Below are 22,978 nucleotides of genomic sequence, written 5' to 3' on the forward strand. Positions count from 1 at the left end.
ACCAAGGACGGGTGTTTTCGATAAATCTAACATGTTAGAAATGGAGTTTGAAGTTGGGGGTTTGTATAGGAAGGGGGCGTGTCTGATAAAATGAATATCAAATATCTAAATACTGAATCAAGCAACTTAAAAACGGTCTGGGGGGTTCACAAAAGCCTGAGTAGATGATAAAATGACCCAAAGTTTTTTTGAAAGTGAAATATCCCTTTAACCACTTGATTTGCCTGATTTATACTTTGTCGTATGACAGTGCCGTAAAAATAGTCAATCTGCAAGCTTGTGAGCTTGTAGCTATTTATTTATTTTGTATTATTATTATTATAATTAAATGTTATGCCTATAATCAGGCAACACCAGGTTAAAAATGGTTAAAATAAACCTCACCTCCGCACAACTATCACAACCAGCTTTGGTGGCAATGAACTTCATTTAGTTACATGGCAGAAAAGAGGATGCTTTTGCGCCCTTTTTCTTTGTCTCTCCTTTCCTCTGCGGGCTCTTCCCAGGGTTACAGTTGAAATACTGGGCTGAAGTGCAAAGGCGCTCCATTTACCAGTAATTACCAACCATCCATCACTCCTTAGATTGCCAGGGGTCAAGCCCCTCATGGCCCCTGTGGCCCCCTTTCTTCACCCCACTTCTTCACCCCCCCCTTCAGACATGTGGTCACTGCGGCAATTATAGCTAGTGCACCCTGAGTCGTACACTTGGAGTTGGAGCCGAGGCCTGCGCGAACACTACCACCGTTGTGACGTCCTCCGCCGTGCCTCTTGCTGCCCCCTGAGTGGCCCAGCCTGCCGGCGCATTGCCCCACAATATACCACATTCACCCGTGCTTTAACCCTGCCCTGTTTACAGGAAGGGAATGGCAGGGCCCGTGTTTAAACAGAACTGCATTTAGTTTGTCTACCAGCGCATGGCCGGGGTCAGCCGGCCACCTGACTCCTGTGTCAGACCGGACTGACTTATGGCTTTGCGTGTCACTGCTATAACAAGAGGTCAGTGCAGGCACTCTGTGTACAAGAGAGGGGTCACATCCTCCCAGAGAATGTACCACACGCCGCCTCTGACGAATCCCCTCTCATGAATAGAGATGGATGTAGACTTGCGGAGGCGTCGTCGTCATCAAAAGAGAGAGATCTTGTCTCCGTTCAATAGTCTGAATACTTTACATGCTGCATTACTTGTGCACAATGGCTGATGTCAGCAAGTCAAACTAGTTAGGTTATTGTATTAAGTTATCTTAATATTTCCAGGAAGCATAACTTGCTTGAACATTGTACTGTCAATGCGACTATATCTCATACTGATCTGAAATATTATTAATAAAATGTTGCAAATTCAAAATCATTAAGTTCCCACCCACCACTGTGGAGACTAGGTGTTTGAATCCTCCACGGTACATCCGGTTTGGTCGGGCACTTCTGTGAACATGATTGAACATGTTTGTAGGTGGGAAACCGAAAGGGGAGGGTGATCTCTGTCACTCTACTAAAGCAACTCCTACAGCCTGGTCAGGGCACCTGTTCAGTGGGGTGTGGAACTGTGAATAGTGTGATCCTCCATATGCGTTACGTCTTCTTGGAGAAACTCCTCACTGTCAAGTGAAAAGAAGAGGCCTTGACGTCACTTATATCGGAGGAGACACGTGGTTGTCTGTGCTCTCCCTAGGACCAACTGTAGTAGTTAGCCGCGATAAGGGACTACAAACACTTGACAATTTATGACTGCATCATTAATGGTTGGTGCCATTTGTTCAGCAAAGTTATCTATTTACACCTGGCTCTTTTTACTTTAGTACACTGTGCGCGTCTGTGGTTCACTGTCTATAAAATGGAGATTATGGGAGAACCTGAAAATGCTTGGCTATGGAGTGTGTGTGTGTGTGTGTGTGTTAGATGTCAATGTATATGTTACAGTATGATTGAAAAAACAGTCAGATTGAAAAAGGAGTGCTCGTTTTCTTCAAGTTCACTACCCGGGAGGGGGAAGGGCCATGTTGACGTCTCGGAGGTAGCGAGACTAGGGGGGACGATGATTTACGATTCTGTCCCTATTTGGGACATAACTCGGACGGCGCTGAGTCGGCTGAAGGTGACTTCGCAACATTCGGCACGGCGACTCGCTCGCCTAAGCTCGCTCGACGGTGCCTCTCGTGGCTCAAGTCCCCTTCAGACGGTGTGCCTCCGTCGGTGAAAACAAGTGCACCTTTTTCAATCTGACTGGTTTTGATCTGGTTTTCAAATCATACTGTAGTGTTGCATATATATACAGTACATACATACGGTATACTGTATACTTGATATGCTTAAGGACAACTTTGGTTTTTTACAACCTATGTTTATATTTTAGCTTGTAATTAAAGTAAATAAAAGATGAGTGTTATTTTTTTTTTCATTTACTGCTTTCTATAGTTATAGCAATTTTCGCGATATTTTTTACAGTGGGCGAGGGCATTCTGCCCGGTGGCTAAATATGCCTTTTTTACACAATAAAAAAGGTCCTGTGGTCTTTGATGGCCAGATGTGAGTTATTGGGGGCTAGAAGAGCTACTGCAAATAATAATAAAGAAAACGCCGGGTTATTGTGTAAAAAAAAGACATATTTAGCCACCGGACAGAATGCCCCCGCCCACTGTAAAAAAGATCGCGAAAATTGCTAAAACTATAGAAAGCAGTAAATTAAACATGTTTAACACTCATCTTTTATTTACTTTAATTACAATCTAAAACATAAACCTTGGTTGTAAAAAAACAAAGTTGTCCTTTAACTATTCTCTGCAGAAGCATATAAAAAGGAGAACAAATGTTGTTCCCCTCATTTTCCAATATGTTTTGAATCAAGTTCATTAGTTCTATGAATCATAATGATATTCATTGATCCTTCTAGAGAGGTCATTTGGCTATTATGGTAGTAACTGCACATTCCTGTTCCTTTCGTCATTATATCTAGCTTATTACCACACGCTGTTACAGTACACTTTGATCATAGAGAACAAGCTACACAATTCAAGCACATTACACGTCATATTTCAAGTACATCTTTGTAGTTATACAATGTTAAAAAGAGTGAATTCTTGTATGCACATCCATAGAGGTTCATGTGCATTATGAACCTCTGTGCATTATGCATATCTTTGCCAGGAGGAGTGGCCAGTCTATGACATCAGTCATCTGTATGTATCATGTATATAGTCATCATGTATATGATCTGACAACATATTTGGGGAAGTTGCTTTCTTGGCCTGCTGACAGCGTGCGCTAGAAATTTGGCGCTGATCAGTCCAGTGTTTTGCTAGATTAGTTGCAGACAAACAAACAAAACAAAAACATAATCTTCCTCTTTGCCTAACTAAGTTAACTAGAAATGAATATTGAATATTCAACTGAAATACCAGTATGGTATATCTAATTAGATTATATCTATGTGCTCTGTCCTTCACAGGTCTGGTCTGCATGAAGTCCAGCACCTCTGTGGTTGAGCTGGTTATGCTGCTGTGCTCTCAGGTTAGATTTTGTATACTTCTTTCAAGGCACTCTCTCTCTCACTCTCGCTCTCTCTCTCTCTCTCTCTCTCTCACCCACCCATCACTCCCAGACATATTTTCTCTTCATTGTAAATGCAATAAGGAGTCTTATCTTGATCCATGTAATGTGACCATTATAGGACAGCAAAGTCCAAGCAAATTGGACATGGGCAGTGGTCTGGTTCATGGAACTCATCTTTGACTCCTGAAATGACTGTAGCTTCCCACAAAGCTACAGCCATTGAACTATAGACGGTGGATATATATATATATTTTTACCCTTAAGCAAAATTAACGACTTATAGTAAGTAATATTACACAGTATTGTATGAGTATATTACATCAGTTCCTCGTGTAAAATAAAACGTCCAGAAATGACGACATCTGCACTGTGCTGAGAATCCAGTGACTTTCTCACTACACCCCAGAGCCTTAATCCCAAGCCCTCCTTTAGAGAATCAGCCCCACCTCATGCAAAGCTGCCAGTGACTGATCACCCCAGAGCTGACCCTTCCAATCTCTTGTTAAGCCCTTGTTTTAGAGAAGGTCAAAGCCCCAATGTAGCAGTTAGAACAGGAGATATTTAACATACCTTCTGTCAGCCCATCAGTCTTGTGTTGGGAGCCCATAAGGAAGCCATTACTTGGTGCCTCTCTGTGGATCCAGACTGCAGGGCCACAGCCCCGAGGAGGTGGATTGCCACTCTCTGTGCTCCATGGTATATCTCCAGTCCAAAGCTTGCTCCAGCGGGGAGCTCAGCAGCCCACATATGCATGCATTTGTTATTAGCGGGCCAAGATTAAGGAGCACTCCTCCCCTCGCAGAAATGGGCTCTGCAAGTGGTGAGTGACTCTGTTCTTTGGAAGGATCTTAAGAGGGGATGTAATTCCTGTTCTTTTAGTGCTTCTCTGCTGGCTGTAGAGTAGCCGCGTGTCTCTGGGAAGTTGCCTTTTTTCAGCTGCAGGATTTATTGCAGATGAGAGCGTCAGCATGCTGCTAAAGTCCTGAGTCCACCCCCCCCCCATCTCACAGATAGCATTACTGTGGCTCCAGTGGTTCCTGCCATTAGGGGCTCAGGGGATGAAACCTGGGCTGAGATATCGATCAGACTCAGAGGGTTTGAAACTGGACCCATGCCCCACTGTCCTCCCAGAACCCAGAACCTTCTAGATGAGCTATGGCTTCAAACGCTAACGCCACAGTAGCGGTAATGGGTACAGTTAAACTGTTGGGTAATCTAGCTACAAGACAACCTGTTTTAGAATAACAGAAAGGTTATCAGGGTGTATTTTATTACATGTATAGCAACCGTATCCTCAAAACATTGGAAGGTTTTAAATTACTTCTTGCCTGTACATAACATTTAGTCAAGTTTAAAATGTATCTTGCATGAAAATGAGATTGTGCCAGATTGACAATGTGAGTCAGTTACTTGGTGTATTTGATTTCATATAACCCCTTTGCTTTCAAATAATGCAAAGCAAGCCATTTGAATAACCACGCAAGCCTTAGCTGACATCACTATAAAATGCCAACTTCATTGTACCTACTCACATGTCTCAATAATAATATTTTAAGACAGCACGGTGACCACTTAGCTGACCTTTAGTCTGTCTTTGTTTTGTGACCTGTCACTTTTATGAATAAATCGGCGCTAATGATCTTCCTTTACTTATTTATGCATACTAATCGCAGCGATCATTGGTGTGGCTGGCCACGGCTGCAGACACTGGGTGTCTCTCCTCAGCCTGGGCAGCTGAATGAAAAGGTCAAGCAGCTCTGTTTCTTGTAACAGCTTAAACATACAGGGGGGATCCAGAGTGGAGCCACGAAGATTTAGTGATGGAAGGCCTCCAGATGTGGCGTGTAGAACAGACCATAGCTGAGCAGATAAAAGGGAAAACTCCTGTGCACTGACAGGTTGGATTGAGACACCACAAATACTTGGTGCCCCGCTGAATCACGGGAAAGGAGGAAGAGAGAAAATGAAAAATGCTATGCTGTGTTCTCCAGGATGGTTAGTATTAGTGCTGTAGTGCTACAGTATATTAGGCTCATAAATAGAGTTCAAATACAGTTTTTTTGTTTCTGTTTGTTTTTACTTAAAAAAAAATGGATGGAATAACCACGACCCTGGCTGAAACTACTGTATCATCAATGAATCCCCAGCACCTCACAAAGTGTTGGGGATTACCACCAATGTCAACTTTTCTTATCGAAGCACCTCAACAAGCCTCTCATGACCAGAGGTGTGTTCTCATGGTATGGTCTACATTTACACAAGGGATCAAATTGCTTTCCTCTGGAGGTGCACGTCAGGCCTACTTCTCCTCAAACGGACAATGGTGGACTTCTAAATCCCTGCAATCACAGGCAGCCTCTTTGGGGGCTCTGTTCTCCAGGAAAAAAAGAAAGAAAGAAACCCCTCTGAAGCACCAACCATCACCAACCTTACCTTAGAGAGAGAGAGAGAGAGAGAGAGAGAGAGAGAGCCGATCGGAACAGTTCAAGCGCTACCCCCTCCGACCTGATGTCATTTTCCTGGCATCGCCAAACTCTCACATCTGCTTTGATTTCCGTATTTATTTTTGTCACGTGAGTGCGGTGCAAGCAGACCCTCAGAAGACGGGCTGTACATGATCCCTGTCCAAATCAAGAACAGCTTATTCCGAGCGGATACTGTAGCGGGGAGAGGGGGTCACGGGCAACATTTGGAGACCAGATGCTCAGCACTGTGTCAGCACCATCTCACTGACTCAACGCACCGTATGGGTCAGGTAGTGTACTCTTCATGTATTCCATGAACCAGTATGTGTCAGGCATGACAACCATGCACAGGAAATACATAATGATAAATAACAGTGTCGGTTTCAGTTATTCTGGTGCTGCATGCAAATAAATGTTCCTTATCTAAATCTGGGGTTTCCTTATTGTATTAGCGAACATCACATACTGTTTTGCCAATATTAGAACCATTTAGAAACGCCTACACCCCTGCTTTTCTTGGTAGTTTGCACTTATGAGAATAATTGTTGAATTGAAATGTAAAGTTCTGGTCAAAGTTTCCTCATACCTAAATCACCTGCAATTAGTTATATTCCTGAAACTGAGGTTGCTGGCGGAACTGGAAACCTTTCTTCCTTTCATTTCTAACCCCCCCTCTTCCTTTTGAACCGCGGCCTTCTCTGTTTTCTCTTCCATTTGCACCTCAGTGAGGGCACAGGAGAGCTGAATTTCCCACAGTGAAAGGCGCGCTCTCAAGTGGCTTTTTAATCATTCCCAGAGTGTGTTGTGAGAGAGCAAGTGTTGGCACCGTGGCCCGGTGCTCAGATCCCTTCCAGGCACACTGCAGCGCTCGATGAGCCCGCTCACTAATCTGTCACTGTAAGGGACAGAGGAAATGGCTCTGTTTAAGGGAGAGGATACAGTTTCATCCCTCAATTACATCTCTCCTGTGTTTACAGATCTATTTTCATATGGAGCGTCTAACATACAGGACAGAATTTGTGCTTTTATAATCATTGCTTATTTTTATCCATTTCTTTGAACTAAATGTCATTGTTTTTAATCTCTTGAATTACAAGATATCACATATTGTCTCTGTCGGGCAGAAAACTTGTATGTCCAAAACATGTTACTTAATTAAACAGTTTTTATTGGTTAAAGGTAGGGTAAGTGATCTTCTGTGGTTAAAATAATTGTTAAATAGCTCTATATTCTGATAGTACATTGATAGTCATTGCTGTATAGAGTGTTTGCTTAGTAACAGGAGTCTCCATGTCGCAGAAAATGCATTTTCAGGTCGGGATGCCAATTTGATCCAATCAGGATAGAGAACTCAGTCAGGATACAGATTAAACTAGGGAAATTGGAAGTGATGATGACACAAATACATGAGCAGACAAAATTGAAACTGGAACACAAAAAATGTTCACCTATACCTGAAAATGTATTTTCTGTTTATTAAAGAGCTGGATAGACAGGGAGACCCCTGTGACTGAACAAACCTCTATATCAATGATTACTATATATTTTAAAAATATTGTAATGCCTTTATTTAGAGAGGGATAGGGAAAGTAGGCTGACAGGAAATGGGGAGGGGGTTGACACGGAGCAAAGGTCGTCGGGACTGGGAGTCGAACCCGCGACACGCTGTCAGGCTGGCATTGCAGCCTAGGGTGCCTGGACCGTCACGCTACGGCCCAGGCCACTATCAGAATAGTTTAACAAGAAACTTTTTGTTTTAACCAAAAAAGTATCACTTACCCTTAAATATTTATAAAACCCACAGACTCATCTACAAGCTCATGACGAGCTTGTAGATCTGCCATTTTTGCAACAATTGCAAGACACTGTCATACAATGAAGTATAAAGTAGGGCATTCATTTATGGAGAAAAAATTAATAATAATATGGAGATACAAGGTTTCTGCCAAACAGCCGTGACATGATCTCAAACTGTTGTGGAGGCTGACTAGTTGGGTGGCAGCTTCTGCTTCTTTCCATGTGTTGGCGTATCGGATGGAGGGGGATTTTTTGTGCGAGTGTATTTTTTTACTTGCGGTCTTGTACCATTTTTCATCATTGGTGTGTTTTGCTCTCAAAATATTGTTGCAATTTGCAGTACGTCCAGAGAAATTGTTCCATGAGGGGTTTTATTACTGTTATTCTTTCTTTATTGCCTCCGCAAGATTTTTATTAAATAGAAAATTAGGTGCAGTGATATGACTTTTACAACCCACTTCTAACATTGCTTATTAACATGTAATGAGGTATGTTTTTTATGTTTAACGGTTTACACTCTGAAAGCCAAAAGGCTGTGTACTGTGATTAACAATCCCAGCAAACCTCATGTGTTACAGGAATGGCAAAACTCCATACAGAAGAATGCTGGCCTTGCCTTTATCGAGCTAATCAACGAAGGGCGGTAGGTATCCATTCAATGCATATAGCGTCCCATAAGGTGATTGATTATTAAATGCTTTACTTTATTTATCATTCCATTATCTTTTTTTTATCATTCTTTTATGAAATAAAAAATGTCATCTCTTTGGCTTTTCCATGGCAGCTTAAGAAGTTTATTTGGGCCACATCGGGGCATAGATTAGTCAGAACCCTTTTGCCCATACACTACACTTTAGGGGGTAGAGGTAAATAATATTGTAATTAGAAAATCCACACAAGAGTGTAGTCACCCTCATCTAACACCCGTCTCTGCCCTCTGCCATATGCCTGCATGTCCTGTCCATCTCAGTTCCTTTCTTTGTGTTTTTCTCTGTCCCTCCATCTTTCTCTTTTTCTGAGTCTGACCAGACTTGGGGTGTTCTGTGGAGCAGATCAGGGGCAGCTCAGCCTCCTTGTCCATCTGCTGACCCATCTGGCCCAACTGATCTAATGCCCAGGCTCTTGCCTTAGCCCAGCCAGAACCCAGTCTGTCCCCTGCTGGCCCTGGAACAAACAGTCTTAGGCCCAATTCATACTTTGTGGCACGACGGTGTTGTGCGCAGTAAATAGCCGATCTACAAGCTCATAACGTGTCGCGGATGCGTTGTGAGCTTTTAGGTCGGCTATTTTCAGCATGCAGCACTGATGTGCGGTGGAGTATAAATGTGCCTTTGATCAGCCACACAGCGATGTACAGGGTGTTGCTGGCAGATCCATCATTTCTTCATGTTTCTCCACACTCTGCAAATCTGCTCAATCTAACTAGACAGTTCTAGAATTAGCAAGGTTCTATTAACTCTGCCCCATCTCCCCTTCAAGGTCCTAATGACCCGCTGACATACACATTACATACTGTACACAAAACAAGAGGGGCATATTGTGCTTGCTATTTACTAGAGCCATAACAGCTTTCAAACATGCTAAAAGTGGCCAGTTCAGTGGGTGAATAATAGTGAGATCTATCCCTCTACATGATTATTAATGACAGGGTTCGATTTGTTTTCTTAACCACTTAAGCCCTATTTATTAATTCAACACATAGTTCACATTAGATCTGATATATTTGCTATTTTTTGTATTAAATTGTTATACTTTTTTCCCACACATTTTGACAAACTTATTCCAGGGTTAATGTAGTGTGGTGAACATACATTTCTAATTAAATTGTTACATTATCAAACATAAATATCAAACATATCATTTGGAATATAATAATAATGATACAGTAATTAAATTAATACAGTTGATAGCAACATGTTTCCCAACAAAAAGAAAGGCCTCTGAAGTTACCCCAAAAGCAGTGGAAACCGATAACACAGTGTCCTGAAAGGCATCTCGAGTGTTTTTTAAACAGATAAATACCATGAGGCTCTCGAGCCTAAGATGTTTTTCAGAAACACTGTTTTGAAACACCAACAAATTATGCCAAACACCAGCTCTGTAGAGTAGCTGCTGTGTCTCTGGGAAGTTGCCTTTTTTCAGCTGCACATTTTATTGCAGAAGAGAGCATCAGCATGCACCAGTGTGTTGCCCTCTCAAGTATACAGTATGCACATGCATGTGTTACATTTTTCTTTACTGACAGTACAAGCCTCGGAACCAGAAGAAACTGCCAGCTCATTTTTTGTATTTGCTCTGGCAGATGCATCTGGCCCCCCTCCCATTCAGACAGATTTCCAGCCGATCTGGCTTGGGCCAATCACAACCGTTTATCTTGCATGGGGCGTGTTTCATACGATGACTCACAGTCTGTAGGTCCGTGCAGCGCAACACACCAGGTTTGCGAACGTCAGATCAAACTGTCAAACTAGACAGTGCTGATCAAATATGAATCAAGATGTTGTTACTACATTGCCTATTTCCCTCCTCAAATGTTTTCACAAGCATTTTTTTCCCTGCTTGAAGACAGATGAGCCGCCCAACTTGCATGTGTCGCTCAGCACTACGTCGTTTTAACTTTATTTGTCACATCACTAACTTCACACACCAACATCAGGAGCACGATCCACAGCAACGGTTTAGGCTCAAAATACTTGGACTCTGAGTCTAAATGTCCTAGTTCCTTACAACCCACGCGACCTAAGTGGTTTGAACTGACAGACTGACATTGCCATCCTTATCCCTGTGCTCATTAGTGGGTCTAAAACATCTCAAACTAGGAAATGGGTGTAATAAAGTTCAAACCCACACCTACAGTAGGATGCAGATTATTAAAGGTTTGCAGAGCCTGCATGCTCACTGCCACATTCACTTTTAGGAAAGGTTTAAATTCTACAGTAAAATAAGATTTCATCATATAGGTGCAGACTAGCATAATAAACATTTGACAAACTCAAAGTGGGCATGTTCCAACTAAGGCCAACCGGCGAATCAGCAGCAGAAGCAGGCGTTGGCATTGGCCTGCGGGGGGGGGGGGGGGGGGTCAACTGTCGAGTCGGTGACACCCACAAGGTGTGACATTTGGGCTGGGGAGGTTAAACAGTCGTCTTCCTTGCCCCAAGACAAATGTATTCTGGAAATGTCATTTCCATGTATTACAGTACAGCCTACATTTATTTCAATTTATAATTATACCCCATTTTTGATAGGTCAAGGTCATGCACACTGCCGTGCCCCCTTTTGGACAATCAATGTGAAAAACGTATCCCCTAGACTTTAGCTCCATCACAAACATGTCTACAACATTTTGTGTAAATGTGTTTTTGGCCATTTGGCCATATCTTGTATACAAAGACCATGATGTCACCAAAATCAGTACGGTTCATCGTCCTCCAGGGAGTATGAATGTCCAAGGCAATCCAGGCAGTAGATTTAAAAAATATTTGCTTGGTACCAAAGTGTTAGACAGACAGACAGACAGAAAGACGCAAGTCAGGCAAAAGAAAAATGTTACAGTCCCTTGTTAGGGCATATTTATTACTTTCATTTTAGAATTTCACATTCTTTGTGTACACAAAGCTGTAAATTGGTGAACAATTGTTCCCACTATAAACGGCACCTCGGCTTGGCTACTCTGTTGGTTTCAAATCCTCAGTGTTTTCAGTCTTTCTTTTCCAGCTGTGAAGGTCTATCTATAAATGACTGCTTGTCAACAGTTAAAGGCTGCAGCAGCTGATGATTGCAGCTTCGGGATTACTGCCTCTCCTTGGGACAGAAGGGAAATTACAGTCTGTATCAAGCACTGGAGAGGAACAGAGCCTCTTTAATTAAAACAAAGCTGGCCTAATGATGTGTAAAATGGCATATAATCTCCACACAATAGCCAGGGTGTATTCAATTATTAAAGAGATTGGAATTTAAATGTAAGTATGGGCATGGGCCCCCGGAATCAGCCATGGAAGATGTGGTCTATGGCCCGAGTTGTCAGCAATATGGGGGTTGGGTCGACGTTCTGGTCAGCGGAGAGCGATCCACAGTCAATCAGGCACGTGCCAGACGTGCTTCAGTGCTCTAATGACACCCCATTCCCTCCTTAATGCTACAGAAAGATCTGTCACTGACCTACAGCCTTGCTGCATAATACAGACAAATGATGCTGATTACTCGTCTCCTCTCCCAGTTGCCAGAATCTTGCATTAGCCCTACACACCACAGTCGCTTTAATCTAAGATGCTTTGCTTAGTGGTACCATGATGGTACTGTAGATGGTAGCTAATAAATATCTTATAATACCCTTTGACTAATACATTGTGCATAATATGACCTGTAATCTGTTGCATTCAATTGTTTCTGTGCTATTAAAGGTTACTCTGCCATGCTATGAAGGACCACATAGTTCGGGTTGCCAATGAAGCTGAGTTTATCCTGAACAGACAGCGGGCAGAGGATGTCCACAAACATGCTGATTTTGAGGTACAGTAGTTAATTAATGCAGTGTTGTATTTCCATCTCAAAATGTGTTAGAAATGAGTACAGAGGATTGCAATGATTAACTGAAATATGAAACAAATATAAGTTTATTCATCATACATGTAGCACCTTTTTTTTTAAAGATATTTTTTTGGGGCTTTTTCTGCCTTTAATTGTTAGGAAAGTAGACTGACAGGAAACTGGGAGAGAGATGGGGGGGGGGGGGCTGTGACACGCATCAAAGGTCGTCGGGATCGGGGGTCGAACCTGCCAACCGTCCGGGCCATGTAGCACCTTTTTACCGAATTCTGCATCTAGGAATTAAAATCTGGCATGGAAATAAAATATTGCGTCACTGCATGTGCTAATGTCCTCTAAGGGAATCCTGTTATAATGAATAGTAATTGTACTGTGTGTTACTGGTTAATCTTATCCTTGTGGAGGATTAGCTTCCTTACCCTTCAAGTCCTAATGATTTTAATAATCGGAAGTGAAATGGTACTCCAGTGCGTTTTTTTTAACTTGGGATTTACTTGTAAGCCCACCCATTTATGGAATGACCTCCTGAGACTGTATTTATCTCCAGCATATCAAACCACTTCCATGTCACACCATGAAGAATACCACTCTTTTAATCATTTCCTAAATTGCATTAATTCTGCTGATGAGTATTTAAGCTTTTAAGTGTATCCCAAGGGTTTTCTTTTATAGAGAATCCCATGGCAGATCAGATAATGTCAAGAATTAACATATAGCAAAAACAGATAACAACAAAAACATAACACTTCCTAACCTACTTCCGAAAGTACTGCAATTAGCAGTAAGCCATTCTGGGAAATAGGCAGGTGAGACGCATGCATCCTTTTTATCAGCGTTGGGGACAGATATCAAGAAAATGACTACAGAAAGTGTCACTGATAGTTTGTTTGAAGTTGGTGGCACATAAGAACACAAATGCACACACACACACACACACACACACACACACACACACACACACACACACACACACACACACACACACACACACACACACACACACTTGCCACCTACAGTATGTTAGCAGCTTTGTAAGGAGTGATGAGTTTCTTATCTGGGAAAAGCAGCCATCCTCAAACACCTGCTTGATATACAGTTCTTGAGGATCCTTGACCTGCTAGATAAACTGGAAGAGACGGCTAGATATGCAATGTCAGGAGAAGGGGGGGATTGTACCTGGCCTCATCCGTTCTGTCTGCCAACTCCAGACAGCCAACACTTTTCATCGAGGCCTGACGCTACTTTATTACCCCCTCTCCAAGATGGAAGATTCGGGAGGCAGATAAGACATTTTTACAATTAAGTTGGTGTCAGGGCGAAGCTTCAAATCCTTTAAAGTGATAAATAACGTTTGATATTTGTCAGAGCATCACATGGTAACGTGAGATGACAAGCAGAGATTGAGTTATCTGCCATATGAAGAATATGTTGAGGTATACTATCTGACAGAATTCAAATTTAAGGCAGGAAATTCAATTAACTTCCAGCTTCTGTTAGCAAATTAGATTTTGAATATTAGCAGGGGATCTCCCCCAGGGCAGCATAGTAAGACAATCTTGTTTTAGCAGCAGAGATGAAGTCTGATGTGCTCATCTAGATTACTTTTAGCCACCTGGAATACTTGAAACTGAAAATTATTTTAAAATCCAATATCAATCCAGAAATTCCTATCTATGTGATATCATTTTTGTCATTTTAATGGATATTCCTTACCCTTTCCATTCTGCTTTAGACATTTAATCACAACGCTATTTAGACTATTATGGATGACCTCTTGAAATCATGCATTTTAATCACAGCATGCATGGAGTGCATTTCTTCTGATATGGATGCAGCTGGAAATTGCATATGTGTGATATCTGATATCTCTGCAAGCCATGAAAGATTACATTATATGTGGATCAATTAAGAATATTTTCATTTCTGTCTGCTAATAGCACCAAAGCACACTGCATACAGGGAACCTCATCTGTCCACAGTTAGAGACTGGGCCACCTTCATGTGCTCACCATGATTTACTGCACTCCTCCAAGGGAGCTGAAATATATCTCTCAGCTGTCCACTAATATCTTTATGCACTCAAGTGTGTTGAGTGAAGCCATAACATTTCTCTGGGTGACAAATGTGCCATTAGAGGATATATATCCCTCTGGCTTTATGCAAGTAAAAACAATTTCAAATGTTATTAGTACAATGTCCAATGTAATTTTCTTTGGCAACGACACGCTCAACCCAACGAGTTTTCACCATTTTATTTTTCTTCATGTCAATGCAGTCCAACTGTGCCCAGTACGCTGCAGACAGAAAGGAAGAAGAGAAGATCTGTGATCACCTCATCAGCGCGGCCAAACACAGAGACCATGTAACGGCCAACCAGCTAAAACAGAAGATCGTCAACATCCTCACCAACAAGCATGGTGCATGGGGGAACCTGGCCCAGAGGTACAGTAAACATCTTCAACAATAAGCATTGTGCATGGGGGAATCTGGCCCACACACACACACAATTCAATGGGCTTTATTGGCATGAGAAAACATACGTTTACATTGCCAAAGCAGAAAGCACAATACAACAATACAGCAATACAATCAAAACAAAAAATATGTACATTTGAAAGTCAGAATCTTCAATAGATCAATTTCTATGTACCAAGATCACTGGGTGCAGGTATGATGCCGGAATATACACAATGATTAGTCTTTAGGGTGGTTGTGTTCCGTTTGATATCCTTCTCCTATCACAGCAACTCACGAATCTTGCTGCTGTGTTTGCACATTGTTGTACTTCGCCCAGCAGATATGGGAGTTTTTTGTCATTGGTCATGTTTTCAAAATCTCCGTGTGTGGTTGTAATCTGTGGGAAGTATGTGTCTCTGATGTCTTGGTACAATGGACAGACGGTTAGGACGTGTAGCTCGGTTTCCACTTCATTTTGTGTGCACACACACACACACAGCACACAGCACACAGCACATTCTGACATAATGGTGCATTCACATAGGACGCAGATAGGCAGCAGTTCATTCAATCAATGAAGAGTTGTACGCTCTTGTTGTGCTCTGGTGTTGCGGTGACTGTGAGCACAACACGAGTTCACTCCACTAAAAGTTCAACCAAATTCAAATTTGACCCTCCCTGCAACTGATGTTTCAACGAGCAGCCAATATTGAGAGAATGGGCAGGAATGAATGGTGAAGGCACACAAACAGAATTAATTGTGTGAGTGTGTTGCTGTGTAACCATTTTTTTCCATTTAACGATGCACCACTGCCTTATGAAAGGATGAGATTAAGAACATTCGATACAAGTCTATGATTGGTGGATATTGAGCTTTGCTGTCGTGTTACGTTGCTGGTGCCGCCACCTTCAGTGTTTGAAATTTTCCCATTGCAAACTGATGGAGATCCCTGTATCCTTTATATTATACTTTCTCTGGTAACACCGCACACTAGGGCATGCGAAGACCACGCTCAGACAAATATATGTCTGAGGACAGTGGCTGGTCCATGCTAGGTCTAGCCCAGAGGACAAAAGTTACCTGCGCACCACAGGAGACAGCAATGAGATAGGACCACCAGTTAATGTCATTTTCCCAGGATCCAATAGGGTCAGCTATTGGGTCAGCAAACTCAATTACACTGTGGTGGCTTAATCCCCAGGGGACAGTTGATTGGCCTGTGGTCCGACAGGCTGGTGTGGAAGAAGACGATTGGGGGAGGGGGGAGTTGGGGGGGTTCTGCTGTGTTATCCAGGCTCTCACTGACCCTCTCAGTCACACAACACAGCACCTGGTGGTAGTTGCAGTCTTCCCCATGGGTCCTGTTAAAATAACTGCCTGCCTCGCCTCCAACCACTCTGCTACATACAAAGCTCTCAGTAAAGACAGTCTTAAAAAAAATAACAGTTGAGGATTAGGATCGGGAGTTGATTGTCATAGCTATAAATACTACATGCGCTATACAATTATTGGTGCTGATGACTTAACAGTATTTCATATATTCTTTTTATAATAGAAAATACATTAGGGCAAAAGGCGAAACTGGGAGGTCTTTACTGCTGCTTGGTAGGGATGCAGTGAGACATATTGTTGTGATACTTAATACTTGCCTTTTTTCAAGAGAAAATGTGTTGATATTCAGCCAAATACTTTTAAAACTGAGCTGGGAGCTCTGTTATGACCAGAGACCAGGAGCTTGAACGACGTTCCGCACATGATTAGAGAAACCGCTCCCGCTGATTTGCCAAAACAAATTTTGCCTCCTTGCTGACACGGTAGCTTTGGCTTTATTACATTTTGAAAATATAATGCAGATGTCTAACTGTACTCTCTAGAACCTGGCCTTGTTTTATGTCTTAAACATAGTTTACTAATGGCAAGAAAAATATATAAACTGGTGTGTAATTCATTTTTAGTTATATTTTACTGCTTAAAGATTTGTCATTCAAAACAACGCATTGTGCATGGATGTGTTTAGGGTTTCTCTTTTCATGGAGTCATTTGATCAGTCTGGGAGTAATTTAAGCTCTGCTATTTCTATCTACATGCTTTGTGATACGCTAGATTTAACCATTTTAGACTTGATCATTCTATATCGTGGGGCTGATACAGTAGCAGCAAACATACCATGTTTCTGAGAGGGCTGATGATATTCAATCCTATTATTTTCAGTTATGTATTATTAATATTGTAAAATGTATGATTATTTGAATTGTGTCTGAAAATATACTGCTTTCAGATACTGTAGTGTAGGTACTCATAAAACTGACTAAACCTTAGCTGAAGTAACCATGACAAAATATACTGGATTTGATTCTGAGCCCTTATTCAAATATTTATGGAAACCTTCTCAGAGGCGTAGCATTTGCATTGAAACAAAAGATTATTGAGCGTGGGTGCATTGTAAATGATACCACAAAACTTCCAACAAATTCAAATTTAATGGTAACCTGCTGGGGAAGAAAAATGATGCAATATGCTCTCAAGCTCAAGGCAGTGTTGCAGTTCAACGGCTTAGTCTTATTCAATGCTACATTAACTTTCCCATTTATGCTGCTCTTGTAAAATATAAAGCCCTCAAGCATTTTGAGGTGGCTGTCTGTTATTTGTGACTGCCCATGGTGTGTGTGTGTGTGTGTGTGTGTGTGTGTGTGTGTGTGTGTGTGTGTGTGTGTGTGTGTGTGTGTGTGTGTGTGTGTGTGTGTGTGTGTGTGTGTGTGTGTGTGTGTGTGTGTGTGTGAGAGCGCACACGCATTTGTCTGTGTGTGTGTGTGCGTGCGTGTGTAACTTCAGTTGTTAGTGTTTGTTTTCACCCTATGCACTGAAATTGCTTTCCTTTTTACTCCTAAGTTCCGCCTGGAGACATGCTATAGGATATTGATCATTTTCTTAGAATACTGTAAATTATAAACACAATTCCTCTCATGCAAGGAGCAGAAAAACAGTGATTGCTTATGTTTATGTTTAAGCATTTTTCCTCCCTCTTCTTTTTTCCCCCCTGCAAAGCATGTATTTATTCCCTTTTTTCAAGGTGTTCAGATTGATATAGCCACCTGGCTGGCCAGGTCTTTTGAGCAGCCATAGATGTGGCAGGCCATGAGCAGTACGGGCTGCATAACAAACATCTGCAGATTATTAGCAGCAACGCTAACCCCCTTCCCCTGTCACACTGTTGTGTTCATTGTGGCGGATGGTGTGAGTGATTGTATTTCAGACACATAACACACTACAGCGGTGACAAAGAGATATTCTCCATGTGGCTGGAAAGCTTTGCAGTCATGTGACCTGAGTGAGGAATAAACAGATCAGACCCCTATGGAGGCCTGCGAGATCATACTATATGCTTGGCTGATGATGAATGTCCCCCATATTGAGTCGGCGTAAGAAAATCAATACTCTTCAAATTGAAACAGTATAGGGTTGTATTGATCCGCCGTGCTAAATCAAAATGAGGAGGCTTTGATACAGCTTTCCAAGACAGCTCTCTGCCCAATAATGACACACTATCAATTTTAGCTTTACACTGATAAATCAAGTTGAAAATTGGATGTCAGACATTTTTCCAGGGAGAGAGTGATTTTCCCTGCCCTCTGGTCCCCTCTGCTGTTGACCTCTGAACCCTGCCAGTGGATTATAAAGTTCAGCCTCGTCTGAAGTGAAAGGAGACGTCAAGGCGAGGCTGATGAATTCATCGAGGAATAATAACTTTCAAGACATAGGACTGCTTTATGCCTTATTACAGCTATGCTAAAACCTTTGCTAGTCACTTGCTACAGTATGACTTTTTCTTCTTAGCAAAATAAGTGACAATTATTACTTAATGTATTATGTAAGTATCAAATTACCTCAAATAATTTAGAAAAAACACATAATTTTAATTCCGACAATGTTATACTCTTATGTATTCTAAAAAAAATTGTGTTCTGTCAAAACATCCCAGTGATATGTACTCTTTAGGAGCGTTAACGTGACACATTTGAGACTAGTCTAAAAGGTTTAAAATACCCCTCTCAAACAAAGCTTAGCTCAAAATGGGTAATTTTATGGTGGTTACATGAGGCATTTTTCTACTGAAGAGGCTATTAGCCTGCTTATAATTGTGGAATAAGAGGCTTCATGTAAACACAGCTAGGCCTACATACTGTCATTACAACTTAAGCATTATAGAAACACACTCCCGCCAACATCTTAACGCAACTTGTGGTAACACATTTTCCACTCTCACTTCCGTAATCTTGCTCTTGTGTGTCGTACACCTCCATTAATGCATCACCACTTCACGGGTACTAATTGTCCTGACACGGCCACCCGAACAGAAATGTAAAAAGGGCTGAAGAAGACAGAGCTCCTTTTGTTCCCATGCAGGTGTCTCTGATGACATCAGCAACATCACTGACAGCTGACAGAGAGAGGAGCCCATCACCCCAGGCCCCCCCACAGCAGACCTTAACCTAACCTGACTGATCTATTGATTGTCAACGTTTCTCCTGTATAATTACTTTTTTTGTAGCAGAGAGGGAGAAAGGAGAATGGTGGCATATATTGATCTGCGGGAAGGCAGTGAAACAGCCGTTTCCCTTGGCTAACAGTGAGTTTCATCTCTCACGTGTGATGAATGGTAACAATCTTCCCTGTGGATAATAACTTTGTGATGGAATGAGCCTTTTACTCACAGTCTGAGCGTAGTCTTAGGTCTTGTTTGAAAGGGTTATCAATTCTAATACTAGGCAGAGCTGAGGTCTTTGGAACATTGCCTGGGACAGGGTTAAAAGCCTCTGTGGGTTGTGGGTCTGATGACCCTCTAAGGGACAGCGGTAGACCAAGGTCTCTGGGTTTGGCTTGAAGATAAATTGCAGGGCATTTCGAATATGATCCTCTATGACATTCAGAGCGTGGATGCCTTTCTGATATCCTACTACTGTATATGAGCTTGCATGATATTGAAGAAATAAATGTTATTTCATTCTTAAATAGCAATCCCAGTAATATTCTACTGGTGTAGTGCCTATTCTTCTCATTTATTGTTCATCCAGACCCCAACTGCTGCTTAATGCTTAATATTTTGTTGCACAGCAGTGTCACTGGTCAAAAATATTAAGAGTCACCATTATGTGATGAGGCATCAATAGAATAGAATTGAAAACAACACTTATGGATTATGGATTAATTCAATGGCATGTTATTTCAAAACGTGTTGGACCCAGAGAATCCATTGTTCCAATTGTAAGTGGACGTTCTGTCCATTTCCCAGTTGCTCTTGACCTACGCCAGTCTCTCTTCCCTTGAGGCACTCTTAACCTTGCAAACTCTGCTAATTATGTCTGGAAAGAGGCCCATTCGCACAATCATCAATTTCAGTAGAGAAGAAATTGAGCTGGGCATCGCTTGACTGTGCCCCATTTCTGATGAAAGATGGAGGATCCACAACGCTGGCAAGCCAGGGAGAGTTCACCCACCCACAGTACGGTTCTTCATCCCTCGTTTGATCACCTTCGTGCATCTTCATTACTCCACATGACCCCAAGTTGATCTTGTTTTTTAGTTTTTTTCCTTTAAGACTGGTCCAGTAGTCACTCCTCAATGAGCCTGCACTCTGAAGAGAATTGTCTTGGCTCAGCATTCCCTTGTATGCAACAGTGTTGAGTTTAGTGATGATAAGAAATGAGGGAACTGCACAGATGAAAGCCCTCTTTACCATTTCCAGCCCTCCGCGTTAATCTGATCATGGTGTCGACCAGCGTCGTATCACACGACCAGGGGTTTCCAAATGGTGTGCCGTGAGACAAGTCCAGGTGTGCCTTTGGATTTTGTGACAACCACACATTACTGTTGCAATATATAGAACTATACAAAAAGTTATGAATTATGTTTTGAAGGTTATTTTATTTTGAATAATTTACTGTATCAGTACTTTGTGAGCACTCATTTCCCAATACAGAGGCAAATTATACACCCTAAATAAATATGTATTTTAATCACTTTCAATCTGGCATCTCTATTTTGGGCAATTATATGCAATTTTTTTGCACTCATTTCCCAATACAGAGGCAAATGATATACCCCCCAAAAATAGATTTTAATCACTTTACACCTGTGACCCGACATCCCTATTTTGGGCATATCATTGTAGGCAATTATATAATATATAATTAATGTGTTAATGTATTTATTTTTCACACATTTTCAAGCTATTTTCACTATGAATACAGTTGTGCCTTGAGATTTCAACCTGCCCATTGGTGTGGCTTGGGTACAAAACGTTTTGAAACTACTGCATTAGATGACCGGGACATGATCTGGACATGACCATGTCCAGACCTGAGAGGGTTGTTGGGGAGGTAAATATAAACATATTTAATTGATTTTTTTTGTCTCACTCCATGGTTTACTTTAAAAGGAGAGCCTTGCAAAAATATTCATCGCCATCTGGCTTCCAGTTACCACTTTTTGATGTACGGTTTTATTTTCCTTTGTCACAGAAGAATGTGGCATACAAGGGTGACCAAAAAGAATGCACTGGTTGACAGATATTGTTTTCATGGTTTCCCCCCACCACTTATTTGTCTGTGATGGTTCCCTGATGATTTTCATGACAGCTGGAATCTCTATCTTTAGATTCACATGTGCTGTTTTCATTTTAATTTAATCAAAGGACTGTCTGAGTAAAATAAGCTTTTTGTTGTTTTGTGTGATAGAATGTTTGTCAAGTTTGTGGAGGGATTCCCCCTATTCATATACTGAAATGGATGCAATAACAGGTGATCTATAAGCAGGACATTTTTGTTTGTGTTTTTGACAGGCAGTCATATTTACGACTTTGGGGTTATATTTGGTTAGTGAATACATTCCTAACAGATTCAGTTAACCATATTCCCAGTCTGTAGGGACAACAGAATAGGAAAGAAAAGACAGTTTGTTCTCATGGAGTTCCATTGAAAAGTAAGTGTGTGCGTGTGCGTGCGTGTGCGTGTGCGTGTGCGTGCGTGCGTGCGTGCGTGCGTGCGTGCGTGCGTGCGTGAGTGTGCGTGCATGTTCAGTGTCCAAGTCACATACTGAAGACGGGTTTTCTGTGTGTCCGTATGTGTGTGTGTGTGTGTGTGTGATGGAAACCAGTCACTGCCGCTTTGAATAGAATTGTCGCTGATTGGTGGTATTTATTATAATTATCCCCTATTCATGTCACCAATGGAAGCTCTTAAGAGGACTATAATGGTGTTTTATTGAATCACCATGCCCCGTTACTTCCTCTTCACTGCCCTATACACAAGTCTCCTCTATGTGAATAAATAGGATTTTGCTTCATCATTTATTACTGGCACCGGTTTAACTGAGTGATTCTTCTCATCTTTCTGTGATCGAACCCTGTGCACATTTCAGTTGAGTGTTTTAAGTTACTTTGTAAATGATAGATCTTACAGCCTTTCATGGCTCATTTATTTCATTCAGAGACATAACCTTGCAGACATGGCAAGTTTGGATCTGGTGTGAGCATGCAATCAAATCAATCAAAAGTATAACGCACACCGTTCTTTAGCCTTTTAGCACCGAAGTACCGAATCGACAGAAAGCTCCACTGGTCTTGTGTTCTATAAATGTCAAATCTCAGTTTTCTCACAATCCTATTTTTGAAATCTCGTCAGACCACTTGGTCAATTGTTCCATGATAATATTTTAATTACTTTTTTGTTTTATAGTTTATAGTTGTTGTCATTTTCTCCCCAATTTAGTTGTTGCCAACACCAATTCCCACAATTACAATTTACAATTTAGGCATTTAGCAGACTCTTTTTATCCAGAGCGACTTGATGATCTAGGATCATAGGTAAACCAAGAACCTATAATCAGTCTAAAAATCTGTGATCTGTACATTGAAACTATACACACACTATAGGATGCCAGGTCTACAAATGAACTTGGCATCTCTCTACATAACATGCCATCTAAATTACATTTTAGCATTTTGCATTATCCTTAGCCTGCAAGGTCGTCAAGGCTAGGGCAAGTGCTACCGCCTAAGGTGGAGTCTGAAGAGGTGAGTCTTCAGATTATGATTCCCCCCATGTTTAGTCCCTGTCACTGCCAACCCCTACTGTTTGTCTGGGGAGGTTATAGACTCCTCCAAT

At 41.6% G+C, this 22,978-nt stretch overlaps 1 protein-coding gene across 1 annotated transcript in view; it reads left to right on the top strand.

Annotated features, from left to right (window-relative positions):
- LOC308086198 (neurobeachin-like) overlaps positions 1-22,978 on the top strand; it is a gene marked incomplete at its 5' end in the record, with an annotated part of 275,853 nt that overhangs the window by 152,336 nt on the left and 100,539 nt on the right. Inside the window, 4 exon segments of the mRNA XM_080429641.1 lie at positions 3,445-3,506; positions 8,389-8,453; positions 12,214-12,322; positions 14,634-14,800. Coding sequence (XP_080285767.1) covers positions 3,445-3,506; positions 8,389-8,453; positions 12,214-12,322; positions 14,634-14,800 — 403 coding nt within the window.

This window comes from Gymnoscopelus braueri, assembly GCF_963280865.1.
Source record: "Gymnoscopelus braueri genome assembly, chromosome: 5".
Taxonomy (NCBI): Eukaryota; Metazoa; Chordata; class Actinopteri; order Myctophiformes; family Myctophidae; genus Gymnoscopelus; species Gymnoscopelus braueri.